This window comes from Lissotriton vulgaris, chromosome 4_1 (assembly GCF_964263255.1).
Source record: "Lissotriton vulgaris chromosome 4_1, aLisVul1.2, whole genome shotgun sequence".
Lineage (NCBI taxonomy): Eukaryota > Metazoa > Chordata > Amphibia > Caudata > Salamandridae > Lissotriton > Lissotriton vulgaris.
The window spans coordinates 1,072,818,237-1,072,840,670 of record NC_141691.1 but is presented as its reverse complement, the minus strand read 5'-3'; the positions used below and the strand labels follow the sequence as shown (position 1 = coordinate 1,072,840,670).

Below are 22,434 nucleotides of genomic sequence, written 5' to 3'. Positions count from 1 at the left end.
AGAGGCCAGTCGCTGCCTTGAAGTAGCCAGCCAAGGGCTGACTGTGGAAAACAGGCGCTGCCTCATTGTATTCACCAGCAGCGGCAAGGGCGGCACATGTCATTCCGCCCAGGGCGTTATTGGCGCAAGGGCCGGCTCTGTCTAAAAGTGCAAGCGCCAATGCTAAGCACTTGTGCACTGCCCTGCAGTGCATGCCGTGCTGTGGATACATTGGCAGTAAATTATGTATTTAATCTTATACAACTGGAGGTCCATGACACTCTAGACCAGAGGTCTTCAATCTAGGGGGGCCGTGGAGTTCTGGGAAGGGGGTCGCAGATTCTGCAGAGTGCAGTTCCTGGCATTGGGCTGATCGAGGGTGCTCACAGCGGAGGCCTAATTCACACCGAGATGTGAAAAACATCAACGCCTCATCAAGAAGTAAAAGGTCTTTTAAATACCTGTCAAGTACTCGGGTGTGGCTGTGTGTGTCACTGAAGCTGTTTCAGTTGGGCTCACATACACGGGCTCACATACACGAGCTGAGGGGGGAAATGGATGTTGCGCGCCCGGAGCTGTGGGTCCCGTGACACACGTTCCCCGCCCCCAGCAGGGAGGCACAGAGATGCCCGCCCATGAGCGGGAAAGAAGAAGGAAGAAGACGCAGAGAGAGACTGATCCCCTCCCACATGAGAGAGGCACCGAAAAGGTGGGTGGATGAATGATGGGTGGATGGATGGATGTAAGGCTGAAGGATGGATGGATGTGTGAAAAGGTGGATGGATGAAAGGATGGATGGATGAAAGTGTGGGTGGATGGATGGATGAAAGGGTGGATAGATGGATGAAAAGGTGGATAGATGGATGAAAGGGTGGATGGATGGAAGGATGAAAGGGTAGATGAATGAAGGATGTATGGATGGATAAACGGTTGCATGGATGAATGATGGATGGATGTGTAAAAAGATGGGCGGATGAATGATGGGTGAATGGATGGATGGAAGGGTGGATGGAGGAATGATGGATGGATGGATGGATGGAAGGATGAAAGGGTGGATGGATGAAGGATAGGTTGGTGAAGGATAGATGTATGGATGGAAGAATGAAAGGGTGGACGGATGAAGGATGGATAGATGAAAGGGTGGATGGATGTATGGATGGATAAAAGGTTGCATGGATGAATGATGCATGGATGGATGTGTGAAAAGGTGAGGGGATGAATGATGGGCGGATGGATGGATGAAAGGGTGGATGGATGGATGGATGGATGGATGAAAGGGTGGATGGATGGATGAAGGATGGATGTATGGATGGGAGGATGAAAGGGTGGATGGATGAAGGATGGATGTACGGATGGGAGGATGAAAGGGTGGATGGATGAAGGATGGATGTATGGATGGGAGGATGAAAGGGTGGATGGATGAAGGATGGATGTATGGAAGGGAGGATGAAAGGGTGGATGGATGTATGAATGGATAAAAGGTTGCATGGATGAATGATGGATGGATGTGTGAAAAGGTGGGTGGATGAATGATGGGTGGATTGAAGGGTGGATGGGTAAAAGATGGATGTATGGATGGAAGGATGAAAGGGTGGATGGATGAAGGATGGATGTATGGATGGAAGGATGAAAGGGTGGATGGATTGATGTGTGAAAGTGTGGGTGGATGAATGATGGATGGATGTGATGAGGTCTAACAGGCACATTTATGGTTGTCAAAAGTTGGTGATGAGGAGTACCAGTTTCTAGAAACGTTTGTCGGAAGGGGGTCCTTACGCCTAAAAAGGTTTTACAAGGGGGTCTCGGCATCAAAAAGTTTGAAGACCTCTGCTCTAGACACAATTCATCAAATAGTAGATGGTTCCACTCCTTACCTTTTTCTACCATATCTGATTACTCATGTCTGAACAGTGAAGTAAGCAGGAGGTGACCTCCCTATGCAGTCTGTGTCACTTATTTGAATCAGCCACTGCTATCCTGTGTCCTTGAGTGCCTGAGGTAGAGGTGTCCTGGCTTACGGATCGGGGAGGCAGCGGTGCCCCGACAGGGGTGCATTCATGGGTACTAGAACATCCCAGGGGGAAATACAGCACCCTCTTAGGAGGTTAGGACATGGAGCTGTGCTTCTGTAGAGCTGCAGACACTTTAAACATGCCTATTGCAAATTGGAATACTCTGCTAAACCAGTTTCCATTGATTTCAGGCTGAAAATGAATGATTATGAGTAAAATATAGTGCCGCTAAATTTGCTAATCCATGCCGCAATCTCCTGGAGGGTCTGCCTGGTATACAAGGCATATTTTTCAAAGAAAAGGAAGCTGTTCCTCTGTGTTGCAGGATCGCCTACCAACTAATTAGTGGTAGTGAGTAAGGGGAGAGGGAAAGGAGGTAGAGGGATCGGGGATCCCGCTTTTGCGGAACTAGGGTCCTCACACACCCAGCAAGCTAGGTGTCATGCTTCATCATATGGACCTGCTCCTCGTTGAGCCGGCGCTGCAATGCTCAACGGGCACCCACGAAGGGGCTCTTTATCTGAGATCTTTTGTTCCTTTGCCGTATGATGAAGTGGGGGTGTGTGGCCCTTGTGTGTGTAGATAGTGTGTTGTGCTTTGGGGGTGAGTTAAAAAAGGTTGGATATTCCAAAGCGATACGTTTTATTCTGGTTGGTAATCTGTGAAAAAGGGGGGGTGGTGTTGGGTATCTACACTAAACGGTGCTGTTAAATAAAGATCTACCATTCAGAGGGGACTACCCATCTAAGTTAGTGTAGTCTGAAAGAAGAGGAGCTGGGAATATAAAAACAAAGGAGAACAGTACGTTAAGAACGTGGTGTCCTGGTTATCTCCAAACAGCTCTATACTCTCATTCCTTATTCATCAAACCTCCTAGCTAGGCAATGTAATTTACAGTGCAATGCAATTTAAAAACAGCTAAAACACATACTATTCAGTGGTGATTCCGCTCATACAATTTGGACCCATATTGGAGGCCAGACATTGTCTATGCATTGATTGATGTCAGGCACTGTCATTGTGTGATAGCTTGGTCACAGGGATGTTGCAATTGGTAAACAGCACGTTAAATAACAGGCTTATAAAGACAGGTTTAGAGCAACATATTCTCTCACTATATTACACTCGTTATGGTGTATGTATAAGTATCAAGCGGTGATAGCATCCGCTTGGGATGGCACTAAGATTACGCTGGGATGTTGAAAACACCAAGGCTTGGTGTCAGATGTGCCCAAACACATCTCCCTCATAGATGCGAGGAGCTTCAACGTGGGTGGGAGGGTCGAGGGGCGCCTCATTAGTAGGAGCCCTGCTTGAAAAAAAGATATGGTATGTTGTGGATATAAGTCCCTGGTCTGAGGAGCGGTTTGTAAGTCAGGGCACTGACTACCTTCAGCACTGACAGTGGAGCACATCCGCGGCTCCGTTAGGGAGGCTGAGAGACCCTGCAGCGTCAAGGATGGCATACAAGGCACCAAGAGCGGTGGTTTGAATTAATGAGTTACGTCTAAACTATTTGCACTAGAACATGGCACAATGCAAATGTGACCACTGGCCCCACTACTATTAGCACTGTGTAAAGAATCACTAGCCTGCTGGGTCAGTTCATGTGTTTGGATGTGTTGTTTTTGTGAACAGATGGAGGCGCAGTAAGAGATTACTGTATGCTGACAACGTCCTCCTTCACGGAGTGGACTCTGTTGTATAAACCCCAATGACATTTTCACTGTTAACTACACCGGCATTAAAGCTGTGGAAAATCTGTCATATACAAGATCAATAGATGGAACATGGTGCACAGTAAATTGAAGCGACAACATGAAAAATGCCATTTGTTGCGAAGACTAAAATTAATTATAATTGCATGGCAAGCAGACACGTGGAGATGGTGCTCACTGTCATTCAGGATAGCAATGTTTAAGATGATTACACTACCAAATTAATTTAGGCCATGCACAATACTCCATTCACGTTACTAGTCCTTTTTAATGTGGCTGGGCAGAGAACAATGTCCATTGTTATGAATTGTTCGTAGACCCAGAATAGCGCTTCAGACATTAAGTAGGTCAATATAATTGCCATATTCACAGCCTTCTTATTTGGCATCCAACCAGCAGGGCAAAAACAACTGAGCATATCCACACAGAGATGACCGGTCTTTGAGGGTGGAAAAAGAACAAATGCATACACAGAAAGGAGGTCTCTTGCTGCTAACTCGAGAATGTGCTCAATGCCAGCCAGACAGGGCAACAAAAAGATTGGGTTTGGGGTGACAGACATGGCAGGTTACACCCTACTTGTCACTAGGGTAAGAAGGAACTGAACAGTGAGCTTGTTAAACACAAGATTCCAATTAACTAAGCATACAGCCTCCAGAAACTGAGAGCGACATAGACGAGGTACCTAGGCCATCTGCAAGACATGTTGGGCTTTATCACAGCTAAGACATAGCCACAGAAAGAGTCAGCAAACAGGTGCCAACAAAGGATAATTGGGATGGGCAGATGTATGGAGGCTAATAGAAAGCAGCTGCTGAGAAATTCCAAAAACATCTGGGGCTAGTGAAAAAGCGATTATGGTCTAGGAGAGGAAACAAGGACTCCTCTGTGGGACAGCACTGAAGCAGACAAACCTGAATGAGTAATAATGGAAGGTGTGAGCTCAGTGAACTAAGTGCACTTTGGATGCAAATGGTATAACTAAAGTATGTGTACAATGGAGGGAGGGGGTTAAGAACACAACTACAGTAAATTATTGACATGTGTACAGACTCAGTTGTATGGACTTGAGTTTTATAGATAGATAGTTTTATAGGTATTGGAGCGCTTTACATGAGCGCCAGATACACAATCATTTCCTTTTTTTAATGGCACAGGGATATTAAGTGATCTGCCCAGAACCACATGATGCTGGGTTGAAGTAGAGACTTGAACCTGGTTCCCCAGTTCCAAAGTCTGCAGCTATGGTCGTTAAGCCAAATCCTATCCCCTGTGGGAATGGCGCATAGCTGTGATCAACTGAATTAACTGATCAAAGATAGACAAAAATTAATTATCGGAAAAGATCACAGAAGGAGTAAATCATCTGAGATGAGGTGATGTAATTCAAGAATAATACAATAAAAAAACACACTAGAGGTTCCTGAACAAGGTGTAACCAAGAAAGGGTTACTAGCAAGGATGCGTTTTTAGTTTAGTAGAGCAGATGGGATTTTCCAACACCTATCTTAACCAACTTAATTAAATGCCTCTTCATGGCTATCAAAAAGAACAAAGTACATGTAAACAGGATTCGATTGCGTGTTCTTGTAAAAGTTGTGAAAGGCAGAGAAAATGTACAATTAGTTTGAAAAAGTGGCAACAGCGCTGCTGTATACGAGGCATGAGAACCAGATAAGAACAGGAGATTGGCACTTGTCACAGGGGTTTCCTTCACTCCCATATAAGCCTGCCGAAATCACACACACACACACACACACCAGATATAGGAGTCAAAGACGGTGGCGACCTTCTGGCCTAATGTGGAGAAGGATAGTGGTGGGGTCAAGTTGGCGATATATATATATATAATATATATATATATATATATATATATATATATATATATATATATATATATATATATATATAAATAGGGAGAGAGAGAGCGAGAGAGTGTCGTCATGCAGCTTACAAGACATTTTACCAGCAGACAGGTAAAGAAAACGACAAAACAAACTGGGAACTCAAGTAAACTTTGGTCGGGGGCGGGAAAGAATATGGGACAAATAACCGAGATAGGCAGGAAAGAAAAAAAAATCCGATTGGGATGCAGCTCTATCTAAAAGGGTAATTACTGTACAGTACTGCCTTTTCGGTCCCATTACAGGAGAACAGTCCGAGGACTCAAAAATGATACAGCCAATAAGATAACAGTGCAGCCACTAACATCGATTGCTCCTAAAAGGTGGACAGCATCTCCAAGCCATGAGCAGGTGTTCCGTCGGCAGAGTAACTGACTCGATATTCAAAGGCATGGTGGTAGGAGGAAGACGACAAAACAACTCCCTAACAATGCAAGGAGTATAAAGTAACGGTAGAAACAGAAACGGTATTTTTACACAAATACGTTGACACCATTAATGAAGAATAGAGGTTACAAAACGCAAACACAAGAATGTTCACGCAATAAAAAAAATAATTTTCCCAGGATCTCCTGTTGTAATGTAAGGAGCGAGTCACTGTGCAAATAAACATCTATCACACTGCAGTCTCACAAAACCTCGATCTGCGCCAACACAAAGCTGCTCGCGGTTAAAACAAAGACAAGCACACTGCCCTTGAACAAATAATTGTTACAGTGGAAACACTGCAAGGAATCCGAAAAACATGGGCTCAGTTTATTCATAGACGAGTCCTGGTAACTTGCCGATTTCATTATCCACAACTTCTTTTCAGACACTTTTTTTTGTTTAAGTAAGCCACCCTATCACCTTCTCTATGAATCTTGCGCCCATGACCCACAGGCCTCCGCTCATCGAAGACGTCCCCACGACTTAGCCACTTCGGAACTCAGTAGTCAAAACTACTACAGGCGGGAGCTCAGATCAGGATCGCTGGATACTCATGGGCAGGTTCGGTGCTCTGGGCCGAAGCCTCGCACCCCCCGGCCTAGTATATCTGATCGAATCATCATGTCTGAGCCCCGGAGTACGGGATCCGCTGACTGATTCCGAAAGCCTCTGCGCACAGGGCCGAACAACGGGGCTAGCGACCGAGGAAGTCTTCTCATCCCAGCCCGGGGCCAGGAGCGGAGAACCCCGGCCGGATCAAATAAGATCAATGTGTATAAAGGGCCGAGGGGAGAGCAAGCACACATCATGCGTACAAATTATAAACACTCAAACTACAAGCACCACACACGGAGACACGCGCTACACATGCTCTCACACAGACATCTCTCCCACTCAGCAGGTTTTATCTACTGCGTAGACCAATTTAAATGATTCGAGCCCGCTCCATTCTGGGACAGAAGATAACAAGCATTGGCCGCGCAGCAGTAAAGCTGCATGGCCGTGAAAGGATCATCTGCATTTAAAAACTGAAACAAACATAACCAGCACCGCCTCTCCCCTACCTCCTCCACCGCCCAGGAACGTGCTAAAAATATTGTCGTGCTACCGTAAGGCAGGTCATGGAGTCCTCGAGAGGCGGGATCCAGAGCAGCCAAATCTGCTAAACAGGAGCTTTTTCCAATGGCAAGCCTTCGTTTCGCGAGGCCTGCCAATGGAAAAAGGGGGCGTGGTTTCACGCCCCCTTTAGGTCTTTGCCCGCAGCATGGCCATGCCCTGCAATGTAGGCTTCGACCTAAAAAGGATCTTAAGAAAGCGACCAAATTCTACTTCACCGAAAACGAAGCATCAGTGACCTCTCCCTCGATTATCTGGGAAGCATACAAAACAGTCCTTCGTGGGCAAGCAATGGCCTCCATTACGGGACATAAAAGGGCACAGCGACAGGAATTGCCAGAGCTGGAATTGTCCCTACATAAGGCAAATGTAGCCCATATGTCGGACCCCACGGTAGACTCAGCACATGTATTGCAATTACACCAGCAGCGTTATAGGGAACACATCAGACTGCAGGTGATTGACAATATTTTGGCAACGTCCCATAGGGTCTATGACATGGGAGATAAAGCCGGAAAGATGTTAGCATGGTTAGAAAAAAATGGGGGGAGCAGTAGAGGTATACAACAACTACACACTACTGAGGGACAACAGCACACACACCCTGAGGAGATCGTGAACATACTAGCAGATCACCTTGAAAAGGTATACACCCCTGACCGGGGAGTAACGGAAAGCGCAGCCCTAGAATCCCTTGAACACATAGTGACCAGGACGCTTCCACAAGAGGCAGTCCAAGAGTTGAAAGCCGACCTCTCTTTTGAGGAAATACAACTAGCTATACAGGCAATACAATCCGGAAAAGCCCTTGGCCCCAGCGGGATCCCCATATAGGGGTTTAAACTCATGTCGGATACACTCAGCCCGCCACTGTTGGCTATGTACATGGAGAGTCTCTCAAAGGCAGAGCTCCTGCGGGACCAGCAGACAACTGCGATAGTGGCGATACTGAAACCTGGTAAGCCTCCGACAGACTGCGCGTCGTACCGCCCTATCTCACTTCTTAATGCAGAAGCGAAGATTCTCGCAAAGCGGCTGGCCACTAGATTGAAGGCACATCTCCCGCTCTTGATTCACCCTGATCAATCGGGCTTCATGCCACACAGAAATACCGCTCTCAATCTGAGACGGATACATGGGGTATAGGCAAGAGCCCCGTTGCTGTTAGAACAAGCCGTAATCCTTTCATTAGACACGAGAATGGCGTTCGACATGGTGGAATGGGGACATTTATTTGCGATGCTGGCCCACATGGGCTTCGGCCCTAAGTTTATAGCTTTGATATGCCAATCCAGTTGCTCATGTTGTGGCCAATGGTCACATCTCACGTACAATTCAACTGGCACGAGGGACTAGACAGGGATGTCCCCTCTCGCCACTACTGTTCGCCCTGGTGCTAGAACCACTGGCAGCACTGATTAGAAGCACAACCTTGTTGAAAGGCATTTGCTGGACAGATGGATGGGAGGATCGCGTGTCACTATACGCCGACGATATGTTAGTGTACCTGACAGATCCAGACAGGAGTATACCAGCACTCCTGGCGATATGCAACGCCTACGGGACAACGTCAGGTTACATGCTCAATGGGTTAAAATCAGTCTTATATGTACTGAGGGGGCCGGCGCCTATGTTGGACAGGGACTGCCCGTTTCTACGAGCTACGGTCTCCTTTAAATATCTTGGTATATATATTACAGACAAACGGAGTTCTTTGAAAAAAACTAAAATCGCCGCTAGACCGATTGCGGAATGATGTGAAGCATTGGGCGTCGTTGCCGCTGATACTCCTCGGTAAGGCAGCGCTCTACAAAATGATAACCCTTCCAAGGTTTCTCTTTGCCTTAGAAAATTCACCATATCCAATTGCACCACGATATTTTCGCCAGGTGACAACTCTGGTGTCCAACCTGCTGTGGAGCAATAAACCTGCTCGTATCGCCCATGCCAAACTAAACAGGAGTTGGTATGAGGGGGGAATTGCGCTGCCAAACTTGCAGTTATACTATTGGGCAGCCCAACTCAAAATCATCAACCAATGGATTCATGCACCCCGGGACGACCCAGCCTACAGAGCTGATTGGGTCCAACTGGGTACAGAAGGTATGCTCTCAGTACTCTATAACAGAAGTCAGGTTAACAGAAGTTGATAGGGCCCACGAAACAAACAACCGTGATCTGGCACGCAGCACAGGCAAGGTTGGGCTGGAAGGGAAAAATTACCAAGCTTACCCCGCTCTGGGATACCAAAGCGCTGGGACACTTAAGAAAGAGCAAGGGGTTTACACAATGGGACAACATAGGAATATCCACGGTGGGAGACCTATGGGATAAGGGTACAGTAATCTCATTAGCCCAGCTCCAGCAACACTATGATCTAAGCCTGATCGAAACCTATAGATATGTGCAGATCAGACACGCACTACTGCAAGCAATACCAGCGGACACTGAAGTCCCTGAATCCTCGCCACTGGAGGATAGACTGCTCACTGACTTTATGCAACATGGTGCCACTTCCCTTACCTACAAAAAACTACTGCATAACCTATTAGACCCCACATTGAAACTGCTTGAGAGATGGGTGGACGAGGTGGGCGAAATGGATGACACAGAGTGGAACGAAGCGCTGGCGTCCCCAAGAGAGGTGGGCATTTCAACTAAGTTTCGACTGGTACAATTGAAAATCCTTCATCGCATATACTACACTAGAACCACACTACACAAACTCCACCGAGCTCCGCATCCTTATTGTCTTCGGAACTGCGGCAATGAAGGTACCCTATTCCACACCCTCTGGGATTGTCCACCCATTGCGACTTACTGGCGACAAGTAATGCGCAGTATTTCACAAACACTAAAGGTATCACTAACACCAGAACCACGCAAATGCCTCTTGAATGTATGGATCCAAATGATTTGTCTAGATATGGTCTAATTTGGGCCACGCTGGCACTCATGGTGGCAAAGCGAGATATTGCACAAAAATGGGGCGCTGCAGACCTACCAACACTGGTGCAATGGAGCAAGAACATGGACTTATTAATGTTTACTGAAAGAGCGGTGTATGTCAATAGGCCCTCGTAAGTGGAACAAGGTTTGGGCTAGTTGGAATGTGTACGGAGGGGAGATTTGTGACCCGCTGCCGAAAGATGATGAAGATAGCTCAGATGAAGACGAGGGGGGGGAATGGGACTGTGACTACTGAGCTGCTAGATACAATAGAAGATATAATGGGCTACCTCACGTGGAAATGTACTTGTACCATCTGCTAATGCGTAACTGTATATCCAAATCTTAATTGAACTATTGTCGTACTGATTGTCAATGTGAATGATTGTTTTGATGGAAATAATAAAAAATTCTTTAAAAAAAAAAACAGCCAACTAGGAGATGTAGGTGGCCAAATAGTGAGCGCTAATGCTGAAATTCAGCGTTTGCGATTGCTATTTGGCTGCGAGCAATGTAAGTGAGTTTAAACCTACTAGCAAAATAAGGAATCGCAAAATTGCAATTCCTTATTTTGCTCGTGCATTTAAGGAATCGCAAATTGCAATTCCTTAAATGCAATGTAAGTAGCACAAAAGAAAGTGCACTTTAGCCTTAAGGAATCGCTAATTACCACTGACTTCAAGTTGGTGGTAATTAGCGATTTCCCTTCAAAAAGCACTTTCATGCCCTTAGGGCATGTATGTGCGCCACATGTGCACACATGTGCATTTCAGGGGTGCAACAGGGTGTCCTATTTGACACCCTGGCGCCCTTGAAATAGCACCCGCTATTTGCGATTCTTTAATAGCGAATCGCAAATGGAGAATATCTTCCCGTTTATTCCTATGGGCCTCCTAGCCCATAGGAATGAATGGGTAGGTATTCCTTATTAGCTAATCTCAATTTGCGATTCGCTAATAAGGAATATTAAGGATTCGCTAATATTTTAGCAATTCCTACCTACATTCAATTTTGCGAGTCCTTAATAGAGAATCGGTAAAATTCGCTATTAAGGATTCGTAAATTGATTTTACCTACATCTGGCCCTTAGTCCTTTAGCTTACCATTCATGGCTTGCAACCACCTGGGGGGAGGTGGAGCCCAGGGTGACATTACATCAGGTTCCTTCTCAAATTGGGCCCTCCTAATTGTTCAGCGTGGCCTACTGTTCTTTCTGCTACACAAATTATCTCCCCACACCAGAGTGAATCTAGGGGAGCCCCAGTCCATTATGTTGCAAGTTGTGCACGTTTTGCTCTCAAAAAGAGCCATCCGGAAGACTCCAGGCTTGGAAGTAGGAAAGGTTACTCTCACTATTTCCTTGAACCATAGAACAATAGGAGCTTTTGGTCCATCTTAGAACTACTCCTCTGAGCACATTCCTTCCAATAGAAAAATTCAGAATGTTCATGTTTACCCAGTTTCTATCTGCCCTGGTCTTGAGCAACCGGCTAATGTCCTTGGACTTGCAGGCTGCATATTTTTATATACCTGTCCTGCAGTCTCACAGATGTTATGTGTGGTTCAATGCAGGACAGGAGCATTTTTGGTTTGCTGTGCCAATTGGGTGTTCAGGAAAGTGAAGGTTTTTTGTTGCTGCTCATCTTCTGAGTTTAGGGATACCAGCTTTCCCCCACCTCAATGACTGGCTGCTGTAGGTCATATACCACCTCCAGATGATGGAAAAACTCTTGACATTGTTGGGGTTCACGATCAATGAGCCGAAGTCACACCTGACTCCTTTGTCTATGCTTCATTGGAAGCTGTCCTGGATATGATTCAGTTCAGGACCTTTCCTCTTTTGCACAAATCCAAGCCACTTGGGCTATTATCCTTATGTTTCTGCCATGGTCCTGTATCTCATGAGAGCAGTTCCGAGGCTCCATGGCCTTTTAGCCTCCTGAATTGTCAGTTTTAACCACACCAGATGCATATGTGGCTTTTGCAATGGAATCTGGAGTTCCAATGTGTGCAGCATCAAGAGAACCTTTCAGATGCCATGCAGATTGCTGAGAAAACTGCAGACGATTAGCAGTGGTGGCTTCTCAATTTCCTCTGGACTGGTGGCAGAGCTGTATCCCTATCCCACCTAGAGTTGAATATGGCAACATATGCATCACTGCTGGGTTGGAGAGGTCATCTGGGGGGCTAGTGATCAAGGAAGTCCAGGCTCCAGTGGAAACATGGTTCCATATCGATCTGTTGGAGTTGAAGACAATTCACCTTGCGCTGAAGGCTTTCTTGCCAACCACCGAGGGTAGAAAGGTACAGAGTCTTATGGACAACATCACCACCTCGTGGTATTGCAATAAACAGGGCGGAGTAGGGTCATGGATCCTGCGCTGAGAGGCTCTGCACCTCTGGAGTTTAATTTGGTCTGAGCTCCAAAATTGTGCATTTTCAAATGTTTTTCCTGTTGGGGTTTCTGCTAAAACAGTTCAGTTCTGGCTGGAATGGACCACAGAACTGCTATACACCTTTCCACTCTTGCCTCTACTGCCCCAAGTTCTAACAAAAGAATCTAGAATGACCCGGCATAAGTTAATATAGTGGCTCTGGATTGAGCCAAGAGAGTGTGGTACCACTATTTTCTGGCCATGAGCATCTACCTGCCTATTGGACCCTCTGCCCTGAAGGATCTCCGGTCACAGTAGCATAGCAGTTGCCTCACAAGCTAAGGAGTCATATTTCCTGTTGTTTGTTATGTTTTTTTCCCAGCAAGATCTTTCTGTAGGCACAATGAAAGGTTATTTGTCAGCCCTTTTTAAGTTCTTTTTTTGTGTTGACCAGATTAACCCATATTATTTAAACCACCTTTTGTAGGTTTTTTCCTAAACCGTTAGTGATGCCACAGTAGGACCTTAACTTGGTCTTGTCGTTTCTGATATGTACGTCTTTGGAGCCGATACATACATTCTCGATGCATCTTCTTATCTTAAGGCTGTCTTCCGCATTGTGATCACTTCAGCTTGTCACAGGAGCAACCTTCAGACAATGTCAGTGCATCCGCCCAATACCACCTTTTCTTGAGACAAACTGGTGCTTGCCTAAAGTCATGACTTGTTTTTACATTGGACAATCCATCCCTCTCCCATTGTTTTTTGCAACCTCTCACTCCTTGAAGGAGGAGGACAGGCTCCACCGCTTGCACCCCAAATTAGCTTTAGGTTTTTCCATTTATTGTGTCAAGGGCCATCAGGTGAATGATCAGCTTTTTGTGGGGTTCTCCGGGATGAAGAAAGGGAAGGCTGTGCAGAAAAGGACTTTGTCCAGCTGGGTAGTCGTCTGCATTAAAATCTGCAGCGCACTAGCTAAAAATCAGCCTCTGGAAGGACTGAGAGCACATTCCACCAGGGCTACGGCTTCTACCATTGTGTTGACATGTGTAGTTCCTGTTTTTTTACATCTGTCAGTCTTTGACATGGGTGTTGGTGCAAATCTTCATGAAGCTTACTGCCTTGATGGCCAGATTCACTGGCAAGGACATTTTGCCCGTTTGGTCCTGCAAAATCTTTTAGTCTGATTCCACTCCACAAACCCTCCACCTTTAGGAGGTACTGCTTTGGTATCTATTCTAAAGGTGAGCAATCTGGGGTTAGAAGTGTCCATCAGAAGAACAAGTTACTCCACTCAGGTAATGCTCTTTCTGGTGGATGCTCTAATCGCAGGATTCTCACCACCCCATTCTGTGGAGTAGCCTCTTTTTAACATCTAAGAAAGTCCCACGTTAGAAATCTGCATACTGGTACTAATCATTGTGTCATGCTCCCCATCTGAGGGCGGTAAAGAGTCAAACAGTAAACTTATATCTTCACACATGGGTTGTGCTGATATGATGCTCTTCCCGATTATTTTCAGGGTGGTATGGATCTGGACTGCGCCACCTAGCAGAATGCAGGAGCATTGCTGGAAAAGTTTCTTGCGGATCCAGTGTGGTGATTGAAAAACATTCTAACGGTGAGGAGTCTGTCGTTCGATAGTGTATCCACCAGCAAGAGCGTTACCTAAGTTGTTGTTCATCTATGCTGAATAATCACAAATACCTTGCACAGGCCACAGACATTCAGCACCAGCAACTCTAATAGATCCACTGGAATACAAAGTTCATCTGATTTCCATCACACTTCAGCATGACCAGACCTATACAAACCCATGGGTAAGCCATTGACTACTGTTAGAAATTCATTCAAAGGTACTCCAACTTTCTAGTGAACCGATCCATCAAGTCCCTTCAAAAATGCATCACCACATCACTGCTACCACCTGTAAAACATTTTACAACCTGACTGGAATCAGACCATCATCTTCACACCAAAATCCAAGAATCACCATAGACACTCCTAAATGACAGCTGACCTTCAGCAGTCTGCACACCCAACGGCATCCTGATCCAGTCTTCAGTGCATCTTCACCATGACCCAGCTGCCCTTTAGTGTTCTAAACCCGGCTAGGTAGTGCCTCATAGGCTGTCTTGAGGCAGCACATCTGCAATGCACACATAACCTAAACACAGCCCACATGCAGTCCCCTGGCAAAACATCTAAGGATCCTCCACTCACAAGAGATAGACTTGGTACTGCCCCACCAATGGATGCTGTGGTTGGAGGTGTCCTTGAGGAAGACTTCAGAAGCTCTTTGACAGGTTTCCAAGTCCCTATAAGACTGTCTTCTTAGAGTCAGGCAACACAACCAAAGCAAGCTTCTCAAAGACTCTGCATGACTCCAGCAATGGTCCTGATGCACCAATTTGAATGTTTGGATACTAACTACAAACGGTCCTGCAGTTTACTCTAGAAATGGCTGTGGTAGTACTTTTGTTTAAAAGCATATACAACAGAAAAAATATTCACCGCTCAGAGCTTCAATATGACTCAAGGAAAAACAGGCATTAAATGCATTTAATGCCTGTTTAAACTCATGGGATTAAATTCCGGTTCCTTGAATCATATTGAAGCTCTGAGTGGTGAATGTTTTTTCTGTTGTATATGTTTTTTTAAAAAGTACTCCCACGACCATTTCTAGAGTATACTGCATTACTGACCGGGGTCGGCTAGGTTTTCATGGGTTTACCCTGTTAAAACTTAACATACAAACTGTCCTGAGCATTAGGAAGGTGGTCACCTCTGTACATGCTCCTACCATCAATAGATCCTGGACATCTCCATATCAAATGAACATGAGCGACAATGTCCTATTACAGCTGCCTTCATTCATCCAGTGGCAGGAGCGGCTGGTGCAGGTAGTAGAGAAGGGGTGTGTGTGGGGGGGGGAGTCGAGAAATGACGACGAGGGAAAATTAAATGTCGAGTCCCCTGCCCCTCGCCCCACTGCTCTTACCTGCACAGGCCACTCCTGTCCAGCGGTCCACCGCTGTCTTGCTGATTGAGATTGACGCTTAAACTGATAGACTCATAATGATGTCCTGGTCTGTTTTGTTTTATTCTTTCACTGTTGGACTCTTTGAATTTTCTTGAATTTTGAAAGGATTGCAGTGCAATAAGGACATGCCACTGCAGCCCCCTTCTAGATTGTTGTTACTTTCACCTCAACACACCCATCCACTTACAGGTATCATCAGTCAGATGACTCTTTCAATAAAAAGGGAGCTGGATGCACGTGCCATCACTTCGTTAATCCCCAGTCTTGGTTCCTCCATTATGGCAGAGGAGCGTTCCCCCCTACCCGCCAGTAGATGTAAAACGTGAAAATTAAAATGCTAATAAAACAGGTTTATTATCATTTTAATTTTCTTCATTGGGCCAAGTCTTGTTATGTTATGTTATGTTATGTTAAAATCAATTTGTAAAGCGCTCGTACGCCCGTGGGCTTCATGGCGCTATAGGAAGTATGAAGAGTCCGAACAACATAACACAAAGCTGACAGAGGTTAATGGTAGGTTTGAGAGAATAACCAGGTTTTTAGTCCCTTGCGGAAGGTGAGCAAATCCTTACTCTGCCTAATCGGCAAGGGGATGGAGTTCCAAAATGAAGCTGCTAGATGGCGAAAGCAGCAGCCGCCCTGTCGCTTCCTTTTAAAGCGAGGCACCTCCAATAAGGATTTTTGAGCGGAGCGCAGGCTTCTAGTGGGAGTATATTTAGAAACCAGGCTGCAAATAAAGGCAGGGCCTTTATCTTGTGTGGCCTTGAAGGTGATACAGCCAGCTTTAAAGGCAATGCGTTGGGAAATCGGAAGCCAGTGTAGCTTTTCTAGTCCTGGTTTGATAGAAGACCATTTTGGCTGTTTTAGGATGAGTCTAGCCGCCTGGTTCTGGACTAGTTGAAGTCTCTTTGATTGGCCCACTGGGAGTCCCAGGTAGACGATATTGGAATAGTCCAAGCGGGACATAACCAGGGCAATAGTGACCTGGATTAAGGCAGACTGGGTAAGTAAGTGAGCAATTTTTTTTATTTTCCTCATTTGGAAAAAGCTTGCGGAAACCACGGCACCCACCTGGGTTTTTAAGGACAGGTCCGTATGGAGCGTGATCCCTAGGCTCTTTACAGCAGTAGACTTTACAGGAGGGGTGCCCAGGTCTGCTGGCCAGTAGTTGACACTCCAGCTGGATAAACTATTCCCGGGCAAAAGTAGTTCTGTTTTGCCCGGGTTAAGTTTTAGATGGTTTTCGTTCATCCAGCATTGGATGTGTCTCATGGTGTTCTGAAATTCGGACACGGCATCAGGGATGTTCAGTTGGAATAATAGCTGTAAATCATCCGCATAATTGAACACCGTGACTTTGAATTTCTTAAGGGAGTGAAGAAGAGGGCGGAGGTAAAGATTAAATTGGGCCAAGTCTTGGGAGCAGGCCATCACGATGACAGGCATGGAAGAGGAGTGGTGGGCACTGCTGTAAGTGTACATGTGCGATTGGCCAGCCTTCTTAGGATGGCCATGCCCACATGCACACTGAGCCAAACTGACGTGCACACTGAGATGTCTCCAACCCGAGTTGGGTTGCCGGGTTGGAGACAGCAGGCACAGGTTCCCAGTCTCTCTGGATGCACAAATCCAGCCCGTTCAGACCAATCCCGTTGCTTCTTTCATGCTACCAGCAGCATGAGAGCAGCGTCTGGATTGGCCGTAAGGGAGCCTGGGAGCTTGTGTTGCAGTGGAGTTAGAGGAGCAGAAGAGTGGCAATGCTGCGGGTGACAGGTAAGTTCCTAATTTTGTTGTTATTATTGTCGCTCACCCCGCACCACCACTTTTCTCTTACATTAGATGCTACTGTACAGCAGTCCTGTCTCTGTGTCCTTCCTTTGCTGTAATCTGAGCCTATGGCGATCAATACTACAGTCTCTTTCCTGTTCCTTCTTTCATAGATCCTTTCAGCACATCTAACCATATGTGTTTTAACTCTTAACCACTGCTGCAGAATAAATTGTTATGAGTGGTTTATTATTTTAGGATGGGGCTGCTTCCGGAATGTCTGCTGAGCTAGTGATGGAAAGCAATTGCGTAGCACACATTTTTAAAGGCACTGCTGTTTGGGAAATTTAATGGTAGTACACAGTTCAAAAAGGCTATGTCAACAACTAAGACAAGTGCTAAGTATGGTGTATTGTTTATCTATCTAGTCAGTGAAATGTTTTACTACAGTTTCATGTTTAATTTTTTTTTATATTTACAGGGTTGGTTAAAGAGAATATCTCCTCGAGAAAGCGAAACTCTTAGAGAATTGTATACCTCTTCATTCTCAAATTTGTACCGCTTTAGTATACAGAACTTGGAATACAAAATAGAAATGTTGGAAGCGTTTGTGATAATGCAAAGCATTAGTATGCTTCAAGGACTTATCCCTCCTAAGGTAAATCTGCACGTGGCTGCTTGAGGTTTAAAATGTTATGTGAGCCTACAATGGAAAGTATTTTATGTCTTTCAGAGATTATTCTAAATGTCTTTTTTTCATGTTGTCGTTGTGCATGTTTTCATATTTTCCTTTTATTCCACCAATGAAGGCAATTCTTCAGTTCAAAATCGTTCTCATTGTTTCATAAAATATATCAATGCAAGTTGAATGAATTTTTTTGTTAGTCCGGCTTGTATTAGCTCATTATCAGTAATCCGCCAATAGTGTAATGTTGAAAACTACTTTGCCTCTTTAACCAGTAGAGCTTGAGGTGTGGCATTTGAGGATGGGTAAAAGCTGTTCTGTGATCAGACCATGCCACACCTCTTGCCACATGGCATATCTCCTGTCCTGCATCCTTCTGTAGGTCGAGGACTCCATCGCACTGCGTAAGCAGTGTGGGCGGAGCCCGAAGATTTAATGTTTCTTAGAGGGGGCTTGGAACCCGCCCCTCTTCTCCATTCGCTAGCCTAGTAAATGCTGGCCAGCCATTGGAGGAGAGGGGCGTCACTCCCTTTAATCCCCGTCTTTTTCGTATTCGGGGCGTGTTTTTCGGTTCTTTCTATCTGTGACGTCATCCGTCACTCAAACCTAAAAAACTCGCCCCCCAGTCTGAAAAGGACGGGGCTTACACACACAAGGCACGGCGAGCGCTTGTTCTTGCATGTTCTCTTAATTGCTGCATACCTAATTTATTTCCGCAATAAGGCACGCAAGGATGCCATCCGTCTGGTCACCCTACAACAGTCAAGGCACAAATAAGGAGCGTGTAGTTGTATATGCTGGGTTTGGCAGCGCTCTGTGGCCATTACCAGTGTGCAAACAAAACATCGTACAGTTTAGTCCTACTTCTATTTTATCGACACACCGATGGACCATTCTGGTGACGCTATCACATTACCATGGCGTCGCTGAGTAAACGTTTTCACGATTTCTCGCGAGGTTTCCTAGCAGCTGACCGGCAAGTTGCCATCTTGTTGCCGTGGCTCTAGGCCGCTGGCTCTGTGTTTCAGTTCCCCAACTCAGAGAATGTTGTGGCTTCGGTGTAAGTCCCGTCAGGGCACAGCACAGTTGCAGGGCCTGAGCGCCGCCTCTTCGTGAAGGAACTGCAAGAGAGGGTCCGAGCCCTCACCGGAGTCCCTACCGAGCGCCAGCGCATCCTGCTGGGATTTCCTCCCCGGAGCTTGGAGCTGAGCGGCGGCTAGGCCAGCCTAGGGGGGCTGCGGATCCAGAGCGGTGAGAGAAGGGGAGAAGGCTAAGTATGGGCGGGAAATTCGTTCCGCTCGCGGAATTTGCGGATTTTCTGCGATTTCGCGATCAGCGAATTGCGCGAAATCACGTCAAAATCCGCGAATCCGCGAGCGGGACAAATTTTGCTCAGGACGCACTTATAGGGTTAAAGCAGGTGCCCAAATTGAAGCTAATTTCTTTGTAAAATGGTTACAAAGAAATTAACTTCAACTTGGGCACCTGCTGTAACCCTGTAAGTGCTTCCTGAGCGGCGCCTCATTGCCTACTTGCAACTATTCTCTGATCCTGCTCTGACCCTCAAAGCAGGGTCAGAGAATAGTTACAATTAGGCAACGAGGCGCCTGTCCCAACAATTAAACCTCAGCAGGAAGCACTTACAGATAAAAAAAAGCAGGTGCCCGAGTTGAAGCTCAAATTACGTCACGCATTATAATCAGCCCAAGAATCTAGTGAGCACGGTCGATGCTAGGCAGGTGTGCTTTCTCCCCAGATTTACCATCTACAATTAGCTTTAATCCGTAATGGAGGTCTAGGCATCCACGAGTTTCTTGAGCGCAATTCCCCTGTACTTCCAGTGACCAGGAGGCTGCTTTCTCCTCATCTGATGCCGGGCTTTTACGCTTCTGTAGTGCAGGATTCGCACAATACATTTACCCAACAAGGTAGCACTTACTGCTTTCTCCTCATTTGCTGCGCTGATCGGCCTCTGACCCTTTATAAACTTGAGGCATGTGAACTCGCACAGAAGCCTGGCCCCAGCCCACACACACTAGGCTATGCAACCTCTTCCCGCCCTTTCCCCCACTGTGATGGACAGCTCACTCGAGGGACCTCGGCGCCTATGGGCGCGGTGGCAAAGTTACAGACACACGGGGTCACTGGAGACAACTCTTCTGGGCCTTTACACAGCTGTAGGGTAGGAAAAGCACAATACAGATTTACCCAACGAGGTTGCACTTACTGATTAGCCAGTAGAAAGTACTCTAGTTAAGTATGGTGCATATCACAAAAAAATCAGCGATTTCACGGGAAAATCCGCAAATTCGCGGGAAAATCCGCAAATTTGCGGATTTTTTTGCAATTTTGCGCGAATTTGCGAACCGCTGATTCGCAAAATTCGCCCATTAGAGTGAGGCCACGGTCTGTGGATGGTGGTTACAGAGGGCAAGGGTAGAATCAGGTTGGTGATTGTCAGGGGCGGCTTGCTGCTTTGTTGCTTGATTAACGGTGTATACGGTGGCAGAGTACAAGGACACAGATTCTTTTGGGGATGGTACCGCTAGACCGGACAAATACGCTTCCGTAGGTGGGAGGGTAGCGGAGCATCAAAGGGATGATGGGCTTGAGATGAGATCAGGGAGCTGTAATTGATACGGAAGTGTAGAATCCAGAGCACTTTCAGAGGGTTTACAACAGATAAATGCTGGGGTGTAGGATCCGCGGTGGTTAGTGAAGTAATTGAGGGATTGGTGATATAATAGGAGTGAGATTTTGGGGCTGGAAATCCAATGAAAGAATTGCCAGGGTTATGGTGAGATCAAGAGAAGTTTGAGGTGCACGTGAAGCCAAGTTGTGAGAGCCATGGGGTTGGTAATAAAGTCGAGAGGAAGGACCAGGCTTGTGATAAACGAGGGGAAAGCCAATTCGAGGGTGGTGGTTATGCAATCCTTTATGGAGGGGATTGGGGTCTAATGGAATAGATGATGGAGATCGAGCTAAGAGGATAAACCAGTGGTGTCTAAACAATTAAAGGAGGGTTAGAATGGGGTAACATGAAATTAGGTGTCTGTTGGCTCGTGAGGGATATCCTAGAATAGTGACAGCCAGTCAAAATAACCTTATTTCGCCAACACAATGTAGGCATAACCACATCCACCCCCACCACCACATCCACCACCACCACATCCACCACCACCCCCACATCCACCACCACCACCAAATCCACCAACAACACCACATCCACCACAACCATATCCACCACCACATCCACCACCACCAAATTCACCACCACCACATCCACCACCACATCCACCGCCACCAAATCCACCACCACCACATCCACCACCACCACCACATTCACCACTACCACATCCACCACCACATCCACCACATCCACCACCACATCCACCACCACATCCACCACCACCACATCCACCACCACCACCAGATCCACCACCACCACCACCACCACATCCACCACTGCCACCACCACATCCACCACCACATCCTCCACCACATCCACCACCACCACATCCACCCACCACACATCCACCACCACATCCACCACCACCACCGCATCCACCACCACATTCACCACCACATCCACCATCACACCCACCCCCACCACAACAGGCCTGGCTAGTTGTATGTGTAATGTTACTTGTTTTATCATATATCTGGTTTCTTTTTCCCTCAGCGCTACCTGGGAGTGCAAATATTTTTGCTCTTTCTTTGTGTGCTGTTTTCCCCTCATTTCCCTAAGCTAATCCGTTGCTTTCCTCACTCCTCCCCACCAAGAGAGTGTGTGTTCACCCGTGTATGCATGTGTGTGCGCACTTCAATCAATTCAATTTATAGTCTTTATTCAGTACTTAAAAAGACACCATAAAAGCACATATACAATATACACACAATATTACATACAAATTTTAGTTTAAAAGAAGATATAAATAAAATTTAGCTAAAAACATATTTCATTAGACTAGTGGGAAAGGGGTAAATTTTGAGGGGTTGAGCGATATTGAGGTCCATTTTCTCTGGTGTCCCTTAACCGCAGTGCTACCCGTATAAAGTTTACAGTGCAAAATAGGGTGTAGGCGTCTTCAGCTTCCTGTAAAAACTTTAGAGCCAATTTTGCATGTCTGAGTTTTGATTCTTTCAGAATCCCCACTAAAAACTTACGTCTTGGGGCATAATAAAAAGGGCATAATAAAACAAAGTGAAGGGTATCCTGCGGAGACCTAGAGTCGCAGCCGCAGGTACCCTTCGCCTCCACTGTAAGGGTGAACCCTGAAGGAACCGCAAGTATGTGATGAAGCATATTGAGTCTGAAGCGGGTCATGTAATAGCGATCCTGCGCATTATGCATGACCCTCAGATATGGTTCCATTCCTTGCTTTGCTGTAAGTTGACAATAGGATGAAACAGTGGGCTTATGTCTTTCACTCTCTGCCCTAATCGTCCGTAACCAT

The 22,434-nt window shown here is 46.2% G+C and overlaps 1 protein-coding gene and 1 non-coding gene across 2 annotated transcripts in view; one reads left to right on the top strand and one right to left on the bottom strand.

Moving 5' to 3' along the window:
* Nucleotides 1–22,434, top strand: part of DNAH5 (dynein axonemal heavy chain 5) — a 5,605,957-nt gene that overhangs the window by 4,022,122 nt on the left and 1,561,401 nt on the right. The window contains exon 44 of the mRNA XM_086967405.1: nt 17,774–17,950. Within this exon, the coding sequence (XP_086823531.1) occupies nt 17,774–17,950 (177 nt within the window). The remainder of the gene's footprint in view (nt 1–17,773; nt 17,951–22,434) is intronic.
* On the bottom strand, nt 6,572–6,944 carry LOC147722885 (small Cajal body-specific RNA 2). The gene has a single exon (XR_015295388.1).